The sequence below is a fragment of the Pseudopodoces humilis genome, chromosome 11 (genome assembly GCF_049639895.1).
Source record: "Pseudopodoces humilis isolate 2021_Gansu_Grassland_sample_001 chromosome 11, ASM4963989v1, whole genome shotgun sequence".
NCBI lineage: Eukaryota > Metazoa > Chordata > Aves > Passeriformes > Paridae > Pseudopodoces > Pseudopodoces humilis.
In genome coordinates, this window is record NC_142210.1 from 2,826,517 (window position 1) to 2,848,669 (window position 22,153).

The window sequence follows — 22,153 nt, forward strand, 5'->3', positions numbered from 1 at the left end:
GTGCCAAATCTAGGTGAAACTGAATGTAGAGGAGCTGGCCATACTCTGCTTAAAAATATTGGTGAACATGAAAAGATTGTGACTGTGGATGCCAAAAATAGCACATAATAGTAAAATGATGCTGGGAGAGGCTCCAAGGAGGGTGCTCATCTTAACCTCTGCCACACAATTCACTAGGTGGGATGCAGCTGCACACAGGGTGAACTTTGAGGCCAGTTCCTGTAAAGCTGCAAAATCAAGAGTGCCAGCTGAGAAGTAAATGACTGTGGACAGATACAGAGCCTGATGTAGCAAGACATCTATCTAAAGGAAACTGCACTAGCACAGGAACTTACCACATCTACTGTGGGCTGAAGAAGAGGCAGCATAGATAGATATTCTCTATCTATGAAGGCAAAGTTCTTCAGCTGCAATAAGAGGCACTCTGCTCTGTAAAGATTTGCATGGACAAGCAGAGACAGAACTACCTGTGCAGTAGTGAAGGCACTCTGGTGGTCACAAGCACCAGAACGCTGTACAGCTGTTCTGTTTATTAAAAGAATGCAATGTCTTACAGTTCCAAATAATTTTAAATATCATTATCAGCTGCCAGAGCATAAGCCAACCACCAACAGCACATGCACCTGTTCAAAGGTACATAAATTACCCTTTATCAGAGTATAAACCACCAAAATAATTCCTAATTGATTCAGTTTTAATGGCTGTAAATTCCCCCTCTCCCCCACTTTCAAATACAGTTTAGCAACTGGAACATCACAACTGTACCTTTTCTGCCTTTTTGTCAGAGATGTCTTGTTTTTCTAGAACTGCCATGCTCTCCTTCAGGTTTTTCACTATGTCTGCAGGAGACTTGTGGGACTTGCCAAAGGGGAATGGCATGATTGCAAACCACAAGGTCTTCCTTCTATGGCTCCTGCTTCACCTGGAAAAGAAGGAGAAAGAAAGCACATCAAGAATAGAAACTTGAGCTCTGTATAACAAAACACAAAAATCAAGAGAGAGTAGCAAAGGTATTCATACATGGAATAATGATCCTTGACAGGTGAACTAGAGCTTGCCATGACAAATTTAAATTCTTGTATTTCTTTTTCTTTTAAAACACAAGATACACAATCAAAGAACTCACATTAAAATTGTCATCTTATGTTTCAGGAGCAAATTAAAGAGTACATTAATTATATCCAAAACCACATACTCCACACATGCCCCATATGGGCAAGACTTGCAAGGATTAATTATTCCAATTAATGCTGTCAAGCAAAATGCCTTCCCACATGAGGTGTTTGACACAGAGCTCCTCGTGTCTCAGGGCTCTGCAATGACTACCCAGGTACATGCTTTTACCCAGATTCATTCCATAATGTATAAATGCAAAGGAGACCCCAAAGCCTACACCTTACTGCAGGACCTACAACTACAGACAGCAGCCTATTCCTGTCAGAACACCTGGCACTTCTGTATCTGTAATACTACTGAAAAACAATCTCACCTTCACACATTTGATGGAAAATAAAATTTGACACCTAGCAGGGATATATACAGTACTTGAAAACACTAAAAACAACACCTGATGTGTATCTTTCTTAAAAATATAAAACATGTCTTAAAGGAGAAAGTCTTCTTCCATAAAAATATCTGGCTCTTGAATCAAAATGCATTTATTCCTCTGTATATTTACATGTATTTACTTTTACATACACACACACACACATATAAATATATATATACTCTCTTCTGTGTACAGAACAGAGAAGTACTACTGCAATAAACACGTGTACTGAAGCTTTTGTTACTAAACACATACACCCACATTTAAACAATAATAAAACCTTATAAGTGAATTCCATGAAGCATATTTCTACAACTCTAATCTAGACAGAAAAGAACAGGAAATCCTCCACTAAAAATGCTGACAGTGCTACTTCTGCTGGACACAAAAGACAGCTGAAACTGTCAGAGCAGAGCAGAGCCTGCATTGTCATTTCAAAGAAGGGGTATTACACTAAAAGCTGAATTTCTATCTCCCTGCAGTGTCTGTGTAGGGAGTAATAAGTCAGCTCTAAGCAGTACATGTTGAAGTTTCTTATCTGACACGATGCACTTTGCTCCTTGGTTAAATACCAGCTCATCCACCAGGAATTCCAGAACATTACTCCAGATCTCATTCAACAGAGTTTTGATCAGGGATGAAAAATCCTAATGTAATGCTATTTCTGAGTTATTTTTATTCTTTTAACAAAGAAGTTTGCCTGGCCCAAGGGCAACAATTTAAAGGGTAAGAACAGAAGAAGCTGGATCTTTAGCCAAGTAAATTTCCATAAATAGAGATTTCAGGTAAGCAGTACAGAGATCATACGTTCACTGTTCCATGCCTACAACTGACTTAACAAAGCATAAGGTAGGTAATTTTTAATTACATTGCTTCCAGACAAAAGTATCAGCAGGAAGGCTGAAACAAGACCTTCCACCAGTCATTTCCATTCTTTAATATATCACAAGGACTTTCTGCTGCATTGATTTTGTAGTATGTGTCATTATAGTAATCTCTCATTCACAATCTGCACAAAGGGGCTGTAACACTGAAATTACAAATGCAGGAGATAGAAAGAGATCAAAAAGTGCCCACAGGTCATTTGTTTGACAAGAGAATTTTATGCCTCTATCACATCTAGTGGAACAGAAACCTACAGCCAAGAAAAGCACCACTAACTGACTGTTATTTAATGAAAATACAATGGCATTTAAATGATATTTAAGGAAAATTATGGTATTTTCTCACAGGACTTTTTTTTTTTCCTAGAAAGAGACAGTGTGAAAATAAGCACCATTTCCCCACAACAGAAATGACAGACCTCAAGCATCACAGTAACATTTTAAATGTTCTCTTTATCTCTTCCTTTGATTACTACTTCTGCCAAATTAAGATGAGCCCTGAAAACAAATCTGGATTCTTTCATGTTTGCATATCATCACTGATAATAACCGTATTTAACAACTACTCTTCCTATTCATCCTGGAAGATGGCTATACCCATGTAAGAGAGAAGGACTGGCTTGAGAAATTGCCAGTTCTAATTCCTTGGATTATGCATTAAAACAGAAGCAAATCTATTAGGAATCAAAACAGCTGAGAGAACAAAAACATATGGAACCACAAAATCTGGTATGACAGCATTATACAAAGAAAATAAATCAAACCAAAGAAAAAAGCTCTGCACACCCATTTTTTGGATCAGAACTATGCTACTCCTAAAGTCTAAAAGACTACATGGACAACACAAAACCTATGGAAATGTAGGAGATTGATAAACAACTGTCCTCATGTGCACCCAAGGTCTAGGTTTGCAAAATTTGCTTTTGCTCTGGACAGTGCCCAATTTTTTCTTTAAATTAACTATAGTCTATAGCTTTGATCCATTCCTGAATCCTTGCAGGTTCTGTGGAAATCAGCTACACATACACTCACACTCAAGTCATACACAAGCTTCATTCATGTACTAGCATATCTAGTAGAAAATAATCAATTAATAACAGCTCACTAGCATATACATTTATATCAAACATTTTCTCCCAATTCAGGCAAGTTCCTGTATGAACCTCTCATAAGCAATTTAGAAAAATCAAGAATGACTGTCAGCACCTCTAAGAAGGAAATCTACATCCTTGATTACTGAAGGTGACATTTTGCTTCAAGGTATTTCTTTTGTTATATAAAATGGAGTAAATACACTGTTTATTCCACTTCAATTTTATTACTGGAAGGAATGCAATAGCACTGCTGGGAACATCATCTGGGGCCTCAAAACTGAAGATCCCACAAACCCTGAAGCAAAATTCTGTTACTGAAAAACCTGTGCCACATCCTGCCAAAAAAAGGAGGAGCAGCACTTTGTCTCTCAAAGCTGTACTTCATGCAGGGGAACATAGACAGGCTGTTCCTTTTTCAGCCCAGCAAAACTACCCCCAACAGCACTCTGTGCACAATGGACAATGACAACATCTGTGTGGGATCGGAAAGAGCTGCCACCACCCACATCTGCAACACAAGAAAAAAGGGAACAACATCAAATGACATTCTCTGTAAATAAGAACAGGCCTTACATCATGTCAAATGATAACTGATTCACAATACTAGCACCTGGTCGCCTTGCAAATTCCGGATAAAACATTGATTGTGGCTAAACAAAGGATCACAGGACTCCCCAAGAGTTAAACTGCAACAAGTACATGGACAGCTCTGTGCTCTGCTTTGCTGTATCCTCCCTGGCCAGAACCCTCACGTTCATCCATTTGTTAAAAGAGGCCATGGACAATATTATACAAACCTTGGCCTTTCTCAGGTGTGCATTTCATTTCACCAGAATTCAGGGAGACCAAAGGTAACAAAATGTGAGGTCCTCAAAGCATTGGGGTCACAGGCACAATCAGAAATCTGAAGTGATGTTACCAATCCCAGTGGACCATCAAACAAACACCCAGACTGAGGTTCCACTGACACACTCAGGCACACTGGGACATTTGGGCTTTTGTGATAAGCAGAGATAGCAGCCTCCCTGTTTCAGATAGTATATAACTTCCACTTCTGTCAATGCTCCAGGCATCCATGCAGTTTGCTTTATCTCTAAGGCTTTGTATTTTTTTATTCACTGGATTGACCACACAATCAATAATGTCCAATTTAAATCTAATGCATTCCATATATAAGATTTTAAAGTGTGTGCTGAGTTAAAAGAAACACAGCATTTCTCTATGAGGACAACCCTCCTGCAGGAAAAAAAACAAACAAAGGAACAAGTACAGAAGCATGATAAACAAATTCCTTCTCTTTAATTAATTTAAATTCTCTAAAGAATAGATACACTAGCCTGGACTACGGTCTCTCATGTAGCTGCGATTTTTTAATTTGAAGGGTCAGGAAAAATGCTACCTCTAAATCAGAAGTGTGTGCCACAATTTAAAACCTAATTACTAACTAGTAAAAGTGGTTTTTTCTATTGTAGAAAGTACATTTTTGTTACTGTGAGATGCCTGCACTACTGTTTTCAGAACAATATTGGTACAAGAAATGGTACAATTACACTCCTGACTGCACTAACATGTGTAGAGTTATTCCAAGGACAAATGAATTTCTGGCACCAAAGTCTCACCAGCACAGACTTTTAAAGGCAAGAAAGGAAAGGGATTAAATTGAATGGAAAGCCATACCAGCAGCATAAGCAAGGACACAAAGGCAAACTTAAGCCTTTCTACTTTAGACACACCATGAATTTACCACAACATATAGTTTAAACTTTTTGTTCTCTGCACAGAAGTATAATCCATAAATAAAGCACAATTTAGGTATTCACACTATTCCAGTTCCAGAGAGCAAAGCATCACCCATCCCCATGCAAACCAATGTACAAAACCCCTACATTTCCAATTTTGTGAAACAAACAGGAGCCATGAACTCAATCCTTATTCTATTATGGCCCTCACCATTTCATTCCACTACATTAAGCCCTCAGTTGCATCTTGCTGCCCTGTTTGTACACACCAAGAATTTAAGGTGACTGCTTTTGCAAGTTCCTAATGAGGAAAAGAGGAGGAAAAAACCCTTCAGCTATTTCCTGGCCACAACTGCACATGTTAAAAGAATCCCAACTTAGTAAGAAAGCCCATGTAACATCCATTTAATGTGCACATAAGAAAACTGCTGCAGATCAAACAAAACCAACATGATTTTAGTAAGGCCAAATAATTATCAGTAAGATTCCCCAGGGCAGCTGAGCCAACCCCAGAGCTGGCCACTGCTGATGGGGATGTCCCATTCCCCCTCTGCTCCCAGCACCACCACAGCCCTTCCCCCTGTTTTATGCCAGGAGCAGCTGACCCATCCATGAGCTGAGACACTCACCAAGCTACCAGTAAACTAACACATAAAAGGCAAATAAACTATGAGTAGTATGGGGAATGTAGAAAAAACATCCCTTTGAGCAGCAAGTAGTTCTCAATCAGCTCCTGGTGTCTCCAGAAGAGCACTTCATGGTAAGACTGGAGCTGAACCAACAGCAGGGCTGGAGGGGCAAGGTCACTTTCCATCAGTTATTTTGAGAAGCCTGATATTTGTCCCAGTGCCCAGCTGACTGAACCGACCAAAATGGTAGAAGACAAAGCCAACAAAAATGAGAGACAACAAATAAAATAAAAATTCTGAAAGGTTCTTAAAACAAACCAGTACAATGCATCCAGAGTTGTGAGCCAGACCCAGTGCAAGGAAGGGAGGAGGAGAGGGCTGAGGCAGTCAGGAGGGAAGGGCACACCAGCTTCTCCTCATCCTCCAGGTAGAGGGAAGCTGCCAACTTCTCTCCACATATCATGTGTCAATTACCTTCCACAGTGCTAATGACACCTAGGAGAATGGCTTAGGCAAATACACTTAAATAAACTAATGAGTCTACAAAGGTAAAATACCTAATTTCAAAATAAACAGTTGGGGCTGCACTGCATTTTTTATTGAATTTTAAATTGACAATTTATCACCCTATTGCTGACACAACATGTTGCATCTTGCTAAAAAGGGGCATATTGTTATTAAAAAGATATAATGCAGCAAGCTCATGTTTGTCTTGATAGACCTGATTTCCCTCAGAACTCTTTTGCTTCATGCTTCCTGGATTAACAGGGATCATTAAGGCAGTAATGAAAACAATAACATAAATCAGTTTTCTTCAGGTGTAATTGCTACAAGCGGCTGTTAGCTCAGCTAGAATTCACCACTGTGAAGTCTGGTTGGAATGATAAAACCAGAAACAGATTGAGAAATTATATATTTTTAAAAGCACTGTCTCACCCTCAGACATGCCCAGCATCCCAAAGAAAGACTGACAGCCATGCCTTTGATCCAAGAATCATTTTTTATGCAAGCTACCGTGCTCCTTGGGAAAAAAAATTCCAAAACTTGAGTACTTCAAAGCCAGAAGTGGCACATTCTTAGCTATTCAACTCTCCTGTACACGATTCTGAAATGTCACCAGTCACCAGAGTATTTAGGCAGATGAAGTTGCTGCCTGTACTTTCTGTGAGCATGGTTTGTCCCACTCACGTGGAGCAGCAGCTGCAGCATGGCAGGACAGAAGCAGGTGCCACTGGGAAGCATCTGGAATATTGCTGCCAGCTCACCACTGCAAATTCCTGCCTACAGCACACCTTCCTGAAAGGCCATACCCCTTCTGATTGCACACATAGAATGGCCAAGGGCAGCATCCATCATTTCCTTCAGTGTGTTCTTTAAACTGAGTACTCACAGTCTTCATTAAAACATTCTTGCACATTTTTCATGTGCTGTGTCAGTATTCTCATTCTGGATATATGGCTTCTCACTAGATTAAAAGATTTTCCAGAGCTTCAGTATTGTACCAAAGCAGTTCTTTATTTTTCTTTTGAATACGTTAAACAAACTGAAACACAACAGCCTCTCATCCAAAATGTGTGTCTAAGTAGCATGGTTTATTAACACAAGCTCACCTGCAAACCTTTCCTATCACAAAGGAAATGAGATTGATAAAGAGCACCAGAAAGCACAATACACCACAATGTATTTCAGGGCTCTAGCATGAACTATTCAGTGTAACCATGGCTCTGTGGCTGAGCATGGCTGTGCTTGTAAATGGTAATCACTGGCAAAATTTAAAGGTATAATCCAGATCTAGGGCACTTTTGCTATCCTCTAAATACTCCCACACAACTTTTCAGTAATTCTTTCAACATAACTTTGAGATGGGGATAAAATAATTACACCAATGATCTGTTTGGATCTGTTGTGATAATTTTGTGAGGAATATAATTCATACATACAAGTTTTCTTGAAGGACAGGCATGTTTATCTTATACCTGGCATGACCCACCCAGCACAGAACACTAGCATGTTTCTTAAAATTCACTATTAATTTGTTCTATCAAGTCTGCAGCACATAAAAGCTTTAATGTGATTCAAAAGCAGTTTCACAACTCTACATCACAGAACTATTTGTGGTGTGACCCACTCAATGATTAAAATTTTTAAAAAATCCTCTCTTTAAAAATGGCAACTTAATTCAGGGAAAAATGAAAATCATGAAGAAAAAAAATCCCTCCTGTAACACAGAAGAACAGTGAAGTGGACAAAAAAAAATTCATTCATTTGATTCAGAACAAAAAAGGGTAAAATTGCAAAAAAAATGTCTACATAAAAATGAAATTAATAAAGTGACATAGCTTCTTACTTTCTGAAAATTTCCAAGCAACTAGAAGCCTGGCAGTTCATAGCCCTGCTTGTTTTGTTAGCACCAAATGCCATCTGATTCATTAAGCAGGCTTCTCTCTTGCCATTCAATCAATTTACTGATCCTTCTGCCTCTTCAAGAGCCTCCTTCTCCCACAGACACCTGAACCACACTGGACAAAGAAAACTACATTGTACTCTGTGACTTGTCCATTATTACAGAAACTGCAGTTTAACACACAGCTACAGAAACATTAAGTAGAAATTGATTTTAAATAGTACAGCTGCTTTTAAGGGGCTTCAGAGATCCAGCATGAGCAGAAAAGCTTGCTAATACCAAAGCTTAGAATGTGAGATCCCAGCCTGTCTCCATGTTGAAGGAAATCTTCTGACTCAGCTTCTTTCCCTAGTGTGCTGTTCAGAGTTACCCCACCCATCCATTTCCCCACAAACCTTACTGCTATACTGCAATATGGTATACAGACAGGCATGTGAGTGCCTCACCCACTCCTTGGGAAGTATACTTAAAAATTAATGAAAACAATAATAATCCTACATTTCATCACTAAAAGCAACTACTATCTCTAGCACATTGTGCACAAAAAAACAACAAAAGAACTTACCTGAAGTTTCAAGAAAAGTTGTGAGACAATATGCCCACTTGTGCCCAGGCAGAAGCTGAAATGATTTGCTCCTAACCTGGTATTACAGTCAATCCCCTGTTGGCTCAGTTGCCTGTACTGCATCATCACAAACCCCAGAATATTTGTTACATGACAAAAAATGCTGCAATTCTGTACATGCCATTCTACCCACCCCTGGAAACAAAAATGCAAAGCAAGAGTCTCCTCTGTAACTAGTCCTAGTCCTTTGCATATATTATTCCCATTCCCTTCCAGAGGTTCTCTTTATACCACATTTTCTGTTATATATCTAAAGGTCAATTTTAAGAGTGAAGTAGTGGCAAAAGTGGAGGCACAAGGACACTGTAGTTTCATTTCTGATTTATTACACATTGTGAAATATGACCTAGAGTTCACACATTTCAGAAACTCGAATCAGCTGAGTGTGAGAAAGCACCCAGGTGAAGGACAGGAAAGCCCACCAGCACCACAACATCAGCACTGAAGCAGAAAGCTGGTGCAATGGGCAGGGGGAAAACATCACTTTACCACGAGTTGGTTACGTAAGGAAGGAGGATGAGAATTCCAAGTACCAGCACAAGGGAAGTGGATGTGTGCTTCGGGTGTTTTGTTTTGAACACAAGTTGAGACCAATTAAACTGCAAGGATGGGTCTGGGACTGCTCCAGACACAATCTTCTTTAGAGAATATTCTCTCAAACAAAAACCTACACTTAGAAAAGCCATTCTCTAGTAGTACAAATAACAAAGCTAGGAAAAAAAAATCAAAATTAATGAAGTATTTACCCAAATACAATTTCAATGAGAAATGTATCACTTCTAAAACTAACTTTAAAGAAATTCAACAATATTTTTCCCATGGTTTCCTTACTCTCTTTGGAGACCATATTCTGTGGCCTGCTAAAAACTTCTAATGCTCAACCTAAGTTTATCAAAGTTCAACACAACGTAGCTCTTCATCTAATTTACCTTAAGATCAACAAATTTTTAACAAACATAACTTACAAAAGAATAAGATCACTTAAAGAACAATAACATTAAAGCATTAAGATTCTAATCAGTAAAACAGTGACCTTGACATAGCTCAGGAACATCCTAAAAACACTGGCCTAGGAACTGGGAAGACACAGCAAGGAGTATCCCTGTCCCCACAGTGATTACTACTGGCCCACGCTCTCAATCCATCTCTGCTTCGCCACACTGCACATGTGGAGGCTTCCCCTCCAAAATAATCCATTTGGGAGCTCACAACTAAAGACTCTTGATGTTAGTGGAGTTCACCTCAGTTCCATAAGCTTTACAAACCAGCTGGCATGACAGGAACTACTTGGGTTCACTTTTGGGCATCAGCTGGGCAGACGTAGGGCTGAAACTGAAACCCAAGGAGCGCAGCAAGCTGCACTACAAAGAGCAAGCCACACTCCACAGAGGTGGCTGAGACCACAGCTGACACCTCTGTTCTGCAACTGTCACCTCTGCTGTGACATCTCTGGAGTGTGACACAAAAATTAAAATGTAAATCACCGGGAGATCAGTTCTCATGAATCCGAGCTGATTCTTGCTACAGGAAACCAAGACAATTTGGTGTGTGATCCAATGATCCACACATTCCTCCTCTACAAAAGGGAGTTGCTGACAAATAACCTACAGGAGTTATGTACTGATTCACAGAGAAAGCAGGAGAGGACAATCAATAAACGACTGAGAATCATGACACCACCATTACTGGGAATCTTCTCCCTCTAGTTCATTACATTCTCACCCAGTAAAGGAAAAGAGTTGTTCAGGGCTTTTTCCCTTAAATTATCTCTTATCCAGCACTAGCAGCTGAAGCACAGGCAATACCTGTGCTGATCCACAGGTCATTATCCATCTGACAAATTTGCTTTCTGTCACACTATTTTATTTTTTTTTGACATGGTCCCTGGCACTTAGAAGACAGTTTTGATGACAATACAAAAGCTTTACTGACACAGCTCTGCTAGCAAATCCTACCAGTGGAGATACAGCTTGGATTAGTAAAACCACAACCTCTGAGCATGGTAACTGCAGCTGTGCTAGGGCTTTACTGGTTAAGAACTTTTTATAGAGTGCTCTTTCCTTCACACTGCCAGCACGCATCAGTACACCAGCAATCAAGTGTCCAATTCTCCCCAAGTTAGCTGTGTGGAGGTGCCTTTAGTACAGAACTCTCACTCAGCTCATTCTCAGAGCAAACTCCCGGCTTCCTCTCGGGTATGCTGTACTGAGGACAATGTAGCAAAGGGGAACACATCAGAGAACAGCAAAATCAGAGGCTAGCCTGGAGAAATTTTCCCCCTAGTTACTCAAGACCAAGAATTAATTTCATGGGCATCACTTGAAAGATAAAAGAAAAAAAAAATCAGTGCATTACAGGCCATAACACATCTGTGATATTCAGGTGCACATCTACCTCATTGCTATCAAGACACCAGAGTGAGAAATACACTAATGGAAAACAGCTGGCTCTATCCCTGCCACCCAGGGTTCAGGAAAGAGACAACACTTTGATAATGTATTATCCCCCACAAGGAGTGGTGTTCCTCAGGGCTCACAACTGGACTGGCACTGTTCAGATGGCTCTGCACAGGAGTGAGATGTGGGCTCATGCAAGCCTAATGAAGCCCAACAAGCACAGCAGCTGCAAGGTCCTGCCCTGTCTTCCGAGCACAGACACAGTCTGGGCAGAGAGCGGACTGAGAGCATCCCTGCCCAGAAGGATTTGGGGATGGTGATTGATGAGAAGCCCAACATGACATGGCAGTGTACACTGTAGCCCAGAAAGCCAGCCACATCCTGGGCTGCATCATGAGCGGTGTGGGAAACAGGGTGAGGATTCTGCCCCTCTACTCCACCCTGCTGAGAGCCCACGTGCAGTGCTGCACCCAGCTCTGGGCCCCCAGCACGTGAGGAACATGGACCTGCTGCTGCAGTGAGCCCAGCCAAGGCATACAGGTGATCAGCACCTCTGAAATGGAGACAGCATGAGAGACCTGGGGCTGTTCTGCCTGGAGAAGAAAAAGGGGGATGACCTTAAAGTACCTTCCAGTCCCCAAAGGGGCTACAGGAGAGCTGCAGAAGGGCTTCTGACAAGGGGGAGTGGCTTCAAGCCAAGAGCAGTAAGGGCTGGATTAGGTATTAGGAATGAATTCCTCCCTGTGAGGGTGGAGAGGCCCTGGCACAGCCTGCCCAGAGGAGCTGTGGATGCCCCATCCCTGGAAATGTCCCAGGCCAGCCTGGATGGGGCTCTGAGCAACCTCATCTGGTAAAAGCTGTCCCTGATCATGGCAGGGGGCTGGAGCTGGACAGTCTTTAAGGTCCTTTCCCAATCCAAACTATTCAATGATTCTGTGGTAAATTTATCTCCCTTTAAAATTAAACAGCAAACCATTAATGAATAAGTGATCAGATTTTGAGCCAAGATAATAAACAGACAAGCAAAAAACCCTAGATCTTAAAGGATAATTCACTTTGTTCTCCCTAGGAAAGAACTAGCCGTTGCAATACAGAAATTTCACATAAATAATTTCAACATCACAATATACCTTCAGTGGCTGGAGAAAAGTATACTCTGCATAGTTCCCCTAAATAACCTCTCTTTCTTCTGCCAGTTTAAATGTTTTGGTCTAAATCTTCAAAGTCACTAATGGGATTCAATTCCTGGTACATAAACTGCACCACATCTCAACTGCCAAGATAGGTGTGCTCCTTTGGGGCAACACAGAGCAAAGAAAAAGAGATTTAATGGCAGAGATGATGCATCCCAGGACTAAAAGAACTATCCAAGTCACAAACCTTCAGGAGAGATGAGGTGAGAGTCACAACATTTAACACCATGTCATTTTATTTTACTTTTAGAGATTTGAGGCAGAGGGAGAAGAGGTTCAGCTAACCCATGAACTCCATGTTATGAAATGCTCTGCAGCACAGGAATCAAAAAGGGGGAATGATCTAGATTGCTCCCAAAATGTGCTCAAGCTCTTGCCATGGCAACTTAATTAAGAGTCCTTCTGATAACTCACAAGAACCCAGTCCCAAGATCTATGTTACAGCAGGATACTTCAGCATACACACTCGCCATTCCTGAAAAACCCAGGTCAAATCAAAGTCCTTTTCCCTCCTGACAGCACCCCAGAGTTTCAGTTACACGAAGTTATTGTATATTAAAGAAAACAGAAGCTAAACAATGTGTCAGATGTCTGTGCTGATACATGCTACTTTCCATCTGTCCTCTTTTCAGGCACACTTGAGTTCTCTTTCCAGGTAGACCACTTCATGCAAAGCAAACTTCTCTGCTTCGATGACAGTAACAAATACAAGAAAATAACAACCTTGGAACAGACAGGTTCTTCAGAAAGTCTTCATAAAACGTTTAACATCTAAATTTATTACACCCTAAACTCACAAGACAGTACCTTACAGTTCCTGCTTGCTGTTGACCAAAAGTTTCTAAAAGCATGTTTGCACTTAAAGGAAAAGGAGGCTGGAGGGAACACCAAAGCACAAAGCCACCTTCCAAAAGAAACACTTCCCAATTGATTTGACTTCAAAGCAAGGGCAATAGCTGCTGTGGATATCACTCTCCAAGGCAGAAGAGCCCTGAGGGTTCACAAATGTAACAAACCAGCACTGCTGATATGTCCCATCCAGGAGTCAGCACCTCCCCTAAAACAGACAGGGCCATGGATCAAAAACTGGCTGGGAGCTACCCGGCCACAGACAGCACGTGAAAAACAAGGTTTGGTACGAGAGGTGACTAATGGGACTAATATTCAGTCAACTATAGTGGGAAGCACCTCTGAGGGAGAGTTTCCTTAATTAATCTGATAAGAAGACTGGACTGGAAAAGGGAACTAACAAATTGTTTCACAATACTAAAATAAGCACTCCTGATTCTCCTCTAATGCAAGTACTTTGCAATGCTACCAAGAAAAATTTGAACACTGCAAAAGAAGTTTCCATCTCTACAAGTTTACCCAAGGAATGACCACACATCATATCTGAAAAGACTGAAAAAAAACATTCTGCAGGACAGTACCTCTTCAAAAGGGCTGACACCAAGCTCAGGTGAACTACTTGCATTTTAGCTGATATCTATATTCCTAACATTGTGCATTTTCACATATTTCAGCTGTGTTGGTACGTGTCAGTATCCTTAGGGGTATGTGGAGAAACAAAGCAAAAACCCCACAACCCTTGCAATTATTAATCGGTGCATGAGCTTAACATAGTTTTATTTAATTAGGGATTACAAAAATTACTTAAATAGGAGTTTACAGCAGTACAATATAACCACTTCCAATATCACTAAGGGGTTTCAACTGAACAAGAGCTCTTAAATCAAATTAAGAAATGGTCAAGAAATCAAAATTCCCTCCCTCACCGCTTGTGATGCAGCCCATAAACTGTAATTCAACCTTTACATTCCTCAAAAATTACAAAAATAAAAGGCATGCAATGACAATTTTGGAACCTGACCAACCATCCATTAGAAACAGAAGTAAATAAGGGGATTTCACAGAATTAAGATGTACTGAAATCTATTTAAAAAATTCTTCACTATTAAGTCAAACAAGATTTAAATAAACAATGTGAGAGACACCGTAATTTATGGATTTTCAAACTATCCCTTTTAGTTCCTAAAATATAGATTTTAATTTTCCCTTCACAGTCATTTTGAAATTAGTTTAGCTTGGTTATCTAATTTAAGGACTTGCTCAAAGTCTGGATTTTCTGAGTTTTGGTAGAAATCACAGAGGCATCAATCCACAACACTGAAAGTTAGAGTACCATAATGAATACAAGAGACAAGGTATAGAAACTTCTGTTGTGCTTAATAACATTTCTCAATGCTTGCTAGTAATTCTGAAATTAAAAACATCTTACTTCAAGAGAAAAGCTTCTGTATTTCTGGCCAACAATTGTTCTCCTTGCTCACTAAAGAGCTCAAGAACAGCTACTTCTGAAACGCAGACTTGACATTTCTTCCTACATTTGATAGTTTTAAGTCCACAGCCTGCATCAGCACAGGGAGTGACTGCCAGTGCTCAAGGAAGAGCAGAACCACTCTTCAAACTCCAACAACTCTGAGACCTTACCCAGTACAATTCCTAAGGGAAGCAAAGAGCCTTGCATGGTCAGCCCCAGAGCAAAAATCTAATGCATCTTTGCTGGATGTAAAAGATAAATCCAGCCCCATATGGCTGTTAACATTTTTTATTTTTACATATCCACACACACACAGAAGTTCCTAAGTATGAAGGAAAACTCACTATGTTTTAAATAAATAAATAAATTTTAAATAAATGGAGTTTATTTCTCTTTCTGAGAGGAAAAAAAACCGTATATACAGGCAGGAACTAATAACTACAACCACAAATTCTGAAGCTGGAGAGTTGAAGGTTGTATGGTTTTTCCAGGTTAAAAGAATGAAGAAAATTGACACAAAATTCTCTCAGAGAATTTAAAACTTAAATACATTCATAAGTTTCTCAGCATGCACAAATGCCCTGAAGTTTTTGTGTCTTTTTGGGAAAATATTCCATAACCCTGCAATGAAGAGGCTCTTTTGGATCTAATGATGTTAAACCCATCACCATAACAGGAGTTAAGGGTAATGCCACTCAGACAGCACAGCTATGCCAGGACTGCCCAAAATGCTCTGTGAATGGATGCAGCTCCTCAGAGAAAAACTCTTTACTCCAGCTCCACCCTATTACAGAGTTTGTAGTTTGGATATTGCTCAATGTCAACTACAGACATAAAACGGAACTATGTTAGTCAATTCTGATGAGTCAATCTACTGCTTTTCTTAGAGATTACAAATCTAAATAATCACCTCCAGAACAGCGCTTGTTTAGCCAACACAGACTATTTTCAATAAACTGTCTTTGCTGTCAGTCATTACCTCTGTAATTCATGGAAAAAGACTGATTTGCCCTGGTGACTGGAGCTTGTGTTTGCTTTCAATCATATTTTAAGACAAGCTGAACTTCTCAAGTTCATATATGAACCCTCAAATCCAACAGCCAACACTTAAGGTTTTCCAATTATTTTGATTATTTTAGTTTTTCTCAGTTATACTTAAGAGAAGCCTTCACTCATTCCACTGATAAACTATTACTAGATTACAGAAATGAAAACTTCCATATGAACTTTTCCCTTTTTAAAGCTGGAAAGCAGGCAACAAGGCAGCAAAACCAGGTCTCTTGGACAAGACTGGGGCAGCAGAATTTGATCCCAAATCTTCCTTTCTCATTAGGCAACATATAACCCAGGTACCTCTAACATGGTCACTGCTTGAGTGTTCATCCTTTTGTGGAAGGCCAAAATGAGATTCCACGGCTAACAACCAATCACAGCATCAATTCAGGTGCCTGATGGACAAACCCCACTGTGAATGCTCTGAAACAGCACAGCTGGTCTCCACCTGCCCTTTCAGAAAATCACAAACCTCTAGGGCAGGTGCCTTTGAGCATCTAAAATAAAACTAGATATCTATGTTTATGCACGCCACAAGTGGGTGTCACTGGAAAAAAAGTGTTTATGAAGTGTGTGTTTGTCAAGTGCTCCAGCAGACAACATGTACAACAAATATCACATACTCAAAGAGTGGACAAAATTCTCTGTGCTTAAGCACCATTCCCTGAAAAAAAGGAAGCTGCTGCTGAAGAACACTGAAATGTACTGTCATGAGTATCTGTGAACCAAAGAAAAACCCTCAAGGACCTGGATCCTCCTGTCTTCTTTTGCAGTAAAGCAAAAGACCAAATACACTGCAACTAAACAAGTTCATTCAAAGGATGTTATGTGCACCGAGCTGAAAAACAATCACATAAGGTTTTTGTACCAAATCAGCACAAACAATGCAAAGTTTGGGATATTTGCTGATTTTTGAAAGATTAGCTTTGCTTTCTCAACATTTGTCTAATGTAGTACTAAGCACATACCAAGTCTTTATCAACAATCATGCCTCAAGTGACCTCCTCCAAGGTACCTCTTTAAATTCTCCTGCGAAGTTTCTCCATCACTATCAAACTCCAGTCAGAAGAAACTTAGGACTTGAATAGCAGGAGTGACAGGTTAGAAGAAGCATGCATTCATAAACTGTGTGGGAGAGACTTCTCACACATCCCTGTGTTATACTCAGTGCATGTCTGCATCACTAAGGTCTCTTTTACAATAAAATCTCCAACATTTTCTCTGCTAAAATTTTGTGTCTCTGTGAACAGACTTTACTTTTGCTTATTGTTTGTATAGACATGATATTCAATAAAGTCATAATGTTATGTGGTGGCTAATTTGGTGGGTAATTTTATAAATTATTGCAATACATTAAAAAAAAATAATCTTCTGACATCTATTAAAACGAGTATCATCTGCCAGAGCAGTAACTTCACATCTAACAGTCAAAAGTAAAATATGACGACACAAATAACTTTTGTCTCATTTCAACAAGTGTAGCAAAACCTCCTGAAACTGCTTACCCAGGGGAAGAGCCCAGAGCCTCCACTGCAGCAGGGTGTTCTGAATGGGTGTGAGCAGCACACACATTTACCACTCCATCCAGGAGTTACCACTCCTAACTCGGTGTCTACAGACTTTTTCTCAAAGCAAACTCCTCAGCAGACGAGCTGAGAAGCTGCTGTGGCTCTGAACAAAATTTGGAAAAATATCTCCATCCATGAGGAGCTTCCCAGGTGCACGTGGCCAGGACAGTAAAGAGAAAATGACAGAGAAAAGTTGCACAGTCGAAGCAATACTGGCTGCAAGAGCTGGCTGGGGTGTCAGAGGGACCTTCTCCAACTCTGTGCAGCTGCCTTTCCTCCCATATCTGTGCACTGCCATGCTTTACTCAAAAGTCAGTAAATAAAACAATGAAAACTTTTCAGAAAGGTGTTTCTTCAGATGTCAAGCTGTTTGTCTGGGCAGCTCTAGCAGCCAGAAAAAGATCATGCATTCCACATTTCTGGAAATGCTTCTCCATTTTTTCATTCTGTTTTAACACAGATAAACTTCAAAGGAGATAAGGCATTTCTCACATGAGTGAGTGAACATAAGTACTGCTCTCACAGATTACATTACAGCATACATTCAATTCCCTGAAAAGCTGACAAATTAATTCTATTTAATTTATAGCCAAGTTCTATCTCAGCTATTTTTAAATCGCACGTTTCAAATCTTGCAGGGTTTGCAGTTAAAACAATTTGTTACATCCTCTTAGTAAGAAAAAACAATTTGTTATCAATAAAAGACTGACTGAAAAATACACAACAGTGCAAGGATCAAAAGCAGCACAGTGTAATTTTTCACTGATGCAGCCATTTCCCACACTTGGCAGTATACCTGAATGTTTTAAAATATCCAGTGTTTTAGACATCTACATAGTAACTCATAAATATCTTCATCCAAAGATGTTTGTGAACTTAGAAAAACATGTTACACTAATACTACAGTTCTCTACTAATTATAACTCGCCAGTTTTTGAACTGTCTTGCTATATTTAACTTTTTAGTGATGAATTCTCTGAGTGTTTGAAGGGGAGGGAAGGATTACAGAGGAAATGGATCTTTAGAAAGGAACTTGGAATTTAACTACAAGTATCAGAATTTCAATAAACAGAAAGATTAGCTACAACATTCAGTAACATCACCCAGAATTTTATGCCCTTGTGGATAGGATTAATATTTATTTCCTTTTAGCAAATTTGAAGTCAACAGTCAGGAACTTTTTGTAGTGTCTTTTGATTATATCAAGCATAGCTAGAATACTCAGACCAAGGGAGTTAGAAAGCAAATTGCAGTTGTTTATTTAAACCTAAGCCATTTACTTCCTAAATTAACACTGTCTGAAAAAAAAGAGGCCACGGAGGCTGTTGAGGAACGACCACAGTTATTCCCATAAACACACAAAATTTTGGCTGCTTCCAGCTTGGACCAATCCTGAATTCAAGCTTTTATAAGGAGTATTTAAATAGGGGCAAATGAATGTGTTATTTTATCACAAGGTGCAATAAGGAAAGCACATAAATCTGCTCAGGCTAAAGAAAGCCCAAACTCACATGACACCACTGTAAGCCTTAGGTACTCCCAATCGTGCATTTAACAGCCCAGCTCAAGTCCTTTAAAATAATTCAAGACAGCCTCATCTTCTAATTTAACCTTTGTGTTTGCACTTGGGGGGTGGGGAGGGATCTTAGCATAAAGTTTCACCTTCTCACTGCATGTTCAGCTTCCTTTTGGCTCACACCTCTGCACCTCGTGGTGCCACAAGCATGGTATCGAAAGAAAACATGGGCAAAGAGAGAATTAAACACACAAAATTTCAACTGTACAATGCAAAAATGATAATATTTGAAAAATATTCAACTCACATTTTTGCTTCGCGCATTATTTACATAAATAGCTGCAGGCTGTTGTGGAACTATTAATTTTGAAGGAGCAGATGAGTCAAACCTTATTTTTGATAGGTAACTGCAAGATGCCTCCAATTAGACAAAGATAATCATACTTTAATAGCTGCTCTTGTCATTAAACCATATTACACAGTGTCACAAGTACAGAAAAGCAGGGCCAGAAGGGAACTCAAAAGGCCACCAGGCTTCTTCCTGCCCCCTGCTTCAAAGCAGCACCAGCTATTACAGCCCCTTTCTGAAACTCCACCAAAAAAATCATTATTTTAGCAAGTGTCTAAAGCCTCCAAAATACAGAGATGATGAGTTTTCAGACATAATTTACACAAAAAATTAGCCTGCAAACAATTAATGTAAAAAAATCTGCAAAATCTGAACAAAGAAATGACTCAGAAGGGAAGCCAGTAATTCTCATTTTCACCAAAATGCCATAAAAAACCTTATGAAGTTCAGCACATACAGGGCAAAAGTCAAGTCTCATTCAACTACCAGCCATTAATTAATAAGAGCTACATGATAGAATGCAAAATAGATACCATCCCCTCCTGAATAAACCAATCAAGGAATTCCAAGAGGTGCAGTTTTAATATTATCACACCCCACTGGGAATATTCATTTGTCTGGGTTTGATAATACCCAAAAGAGCATAATTATCTCTCAAAGACATACTGTCAAAAAGTATTACTCAACTGCTGCTTTTATTTGGTCTCCTTTTCTATATAAATACATATATTTTTTAAAATATTAATTCTATTTTATACAACTGTGCATTCAACACACACAGAGCATATCAAAATTTCAGAACTATGTGTCAACATAAAGAAGAGAATGTCACTAAACTTAAGAGTAAAAAAAAAATCTGTGCTGTCAGCATTCAGAAAAATTCAGCAGCATGCTAGTCCATATGTACAAAGTCACGTTCTAAGATTATTCTGCTTAGTCCCAACACCACCAGATACAACCTCCCCCTGTCCCAAGGTGCTTCTGTCTGACCAAGGGAAGCCCCAACAACAGGGATATTACACTGCAAATGAGATCCACATTAAATACAAATAAATTTAAGCCAAGTGCATGCTAGCTGGCCAACCCAACAGTTTCTCACACCACAGGAAAGCCATGAAGCTAACAGTGAAATACAATATTCTTACAACAGTCCAGGCAGGCAGAAACCTATCGAGACATCACCATGACACTTACAGATCAGGTTAGCTGCCAATTTCTACAGGACAACTGAAAACAACAAAAAAATCCTGCACCCAGAACAGGCACCATGATTATTCTACTTCACAAAGTATTTCGTGGCCTCTTTTTTTCCTCTGCAGTTAAAGACATGTGCCACATCAACAGGTATTAGGTAATCACTATTAATTAAAGGTACACAGTGCTTTAAGTAGTAAAAAAATCTATTATTTAAAGGCTTCGATAAAAAGGTGCAAGCTCAGGATGTTAAATTTCCTCTGACTACATGAACTCTAGGTGTTAGAAAGTCAGACGCACTTCCTGATGAACCACACTGCTGAGGATCTTGAATTAAAGAGTTTCTGACAGGTAAGTTTCAAAAAAACCCGCGTGCAGGCAAAACTTTTCAACATTTTGATGTTAATCAAATTTCATTTCTGGTCTACATTGAAACTGTTCTTCCACCCATTGTTATTTGCCTCACTGAAACTGAAGAGCCTAGGTCATGTAATTTAATCTTTGACTCATCATGCAAATTAAATCACACCATTCCCACAAGACAGCATATAGGTTTTAAATAAATCCTGGGCACCTACATGATCCCTCACCAGAAATTAAAATGCAAAAAATTTAAAGAACACCAAAACCGGATACATCCTAGTCGCAGTACCGGTAGCAGTCCAAGGATTTGCAGGGAAAAAAAAAATGTCAAAACTTTTCTTTTCATACAGAACAGAGAGATCACGCTGCGTTAGCTGTCTGTGGGGCAGTCCGCAAAGCAAGCAGGCTCTGAGCAGCCCTCCCGCACAGCCACAGCTGCGGAGGCCTATCGGGGCTCCCAACAGGAACAACAATTGTAGGAAGAGGCCTCGGAGCCGGACCCCGCGAGGCCGCCGAAGGCAGTGCGGGCTCCGCACCTCCGGCCGCTCGGTGCGCCCAAGGCCCTAACAAAGAGCGGTGGGCGCCGGCAGCGCCCCCGGCCCGGCCGGGCCCTGCCACGGGACAGCCGCTGCCCCTCCGCTCTCCTCGGCGGCGGCCCGGGCGCTGCGGTTCGCTCCGGGGCGAGCCGAGCTCCGCGTTGCGCTGATCGTTCCCCGGGCTCGACGTTCGAGGAGCTCGGGGACCGGGGCGCTGCCGCACGGGAAGCGCGGCCCCGGCCGTGCCCTCCCCTCGGGCTGCCCGGCTGTGCCGCACGGCACTCCCGGAGCAGCGGCTGCGATCCCCGGACCTGCCCTCTGCCCGGGCCGGCGGGACTCGGCCGGTCCCTCCCAGCGCCGAGCGGAGAAACGGGCCCGGAGCGCGGAGGGCCCCGGCCGGGCCGCGCTACCCGCGGCCCTCCGGGCACGGCCCCGCTCCGCGCCGGACGATGCCCGCCGCTCTCGTCCCCCACAGCCCCGGCCGGCCCGGTACCTGTGCGTCCGGCGGGCCCCGCCGGCCCGCTGGCAGCTCTCCGCTCCCGCGCTGCGGCTGGGGCAGGGGCGGGGCGGGCCCGGCTCGCCCGGCCCGTCCCCCCCGCCCCGCGCTCACGGCGTCGCACCGGCCCGGCCCTCCCGCCCGCGCTTCCGCCCGCGCCCGGGCCACAGCGCCCCCTGCCGGCGCGGAGGACCGGGGGCGCCGCCGGGCCCCCCTCACGGTTTTCTCATTTCCCCCTTTTGTTG

The 22,153-nt window shown here is 41.2% G+C and overlaps 1 protein-coding gene across 1 annotated transcript in view; it reads right to left on the reverse strand.

Annotated features, from left to right (window-relative positions):
- The window catches only part of CAB39 (calcium binding protein 39), a 41,275-nt gene extending 19,264 nt beyond the window's left edge, over nt 1-22,011 (reverse strand). The window contains exons 1-2 of the mRNA XM_005529604.3: nt 21,906-22,011; nt 766-922 (exon numbers count right to left, since the gene is read on the reverse strand). Coding sequence (XP_005529661.1) covers nt 766-879 — 114 coding nt within the window. The 5' untranslated portion in view covers nt 880-922; nt 21,906-22,011. The remainder of the gene's footprint in view (nt 1-765; nt 923-21,905) is intronic.
- Nucleotides 22,012-22,153: the final 142 nt, after the last annotated feature.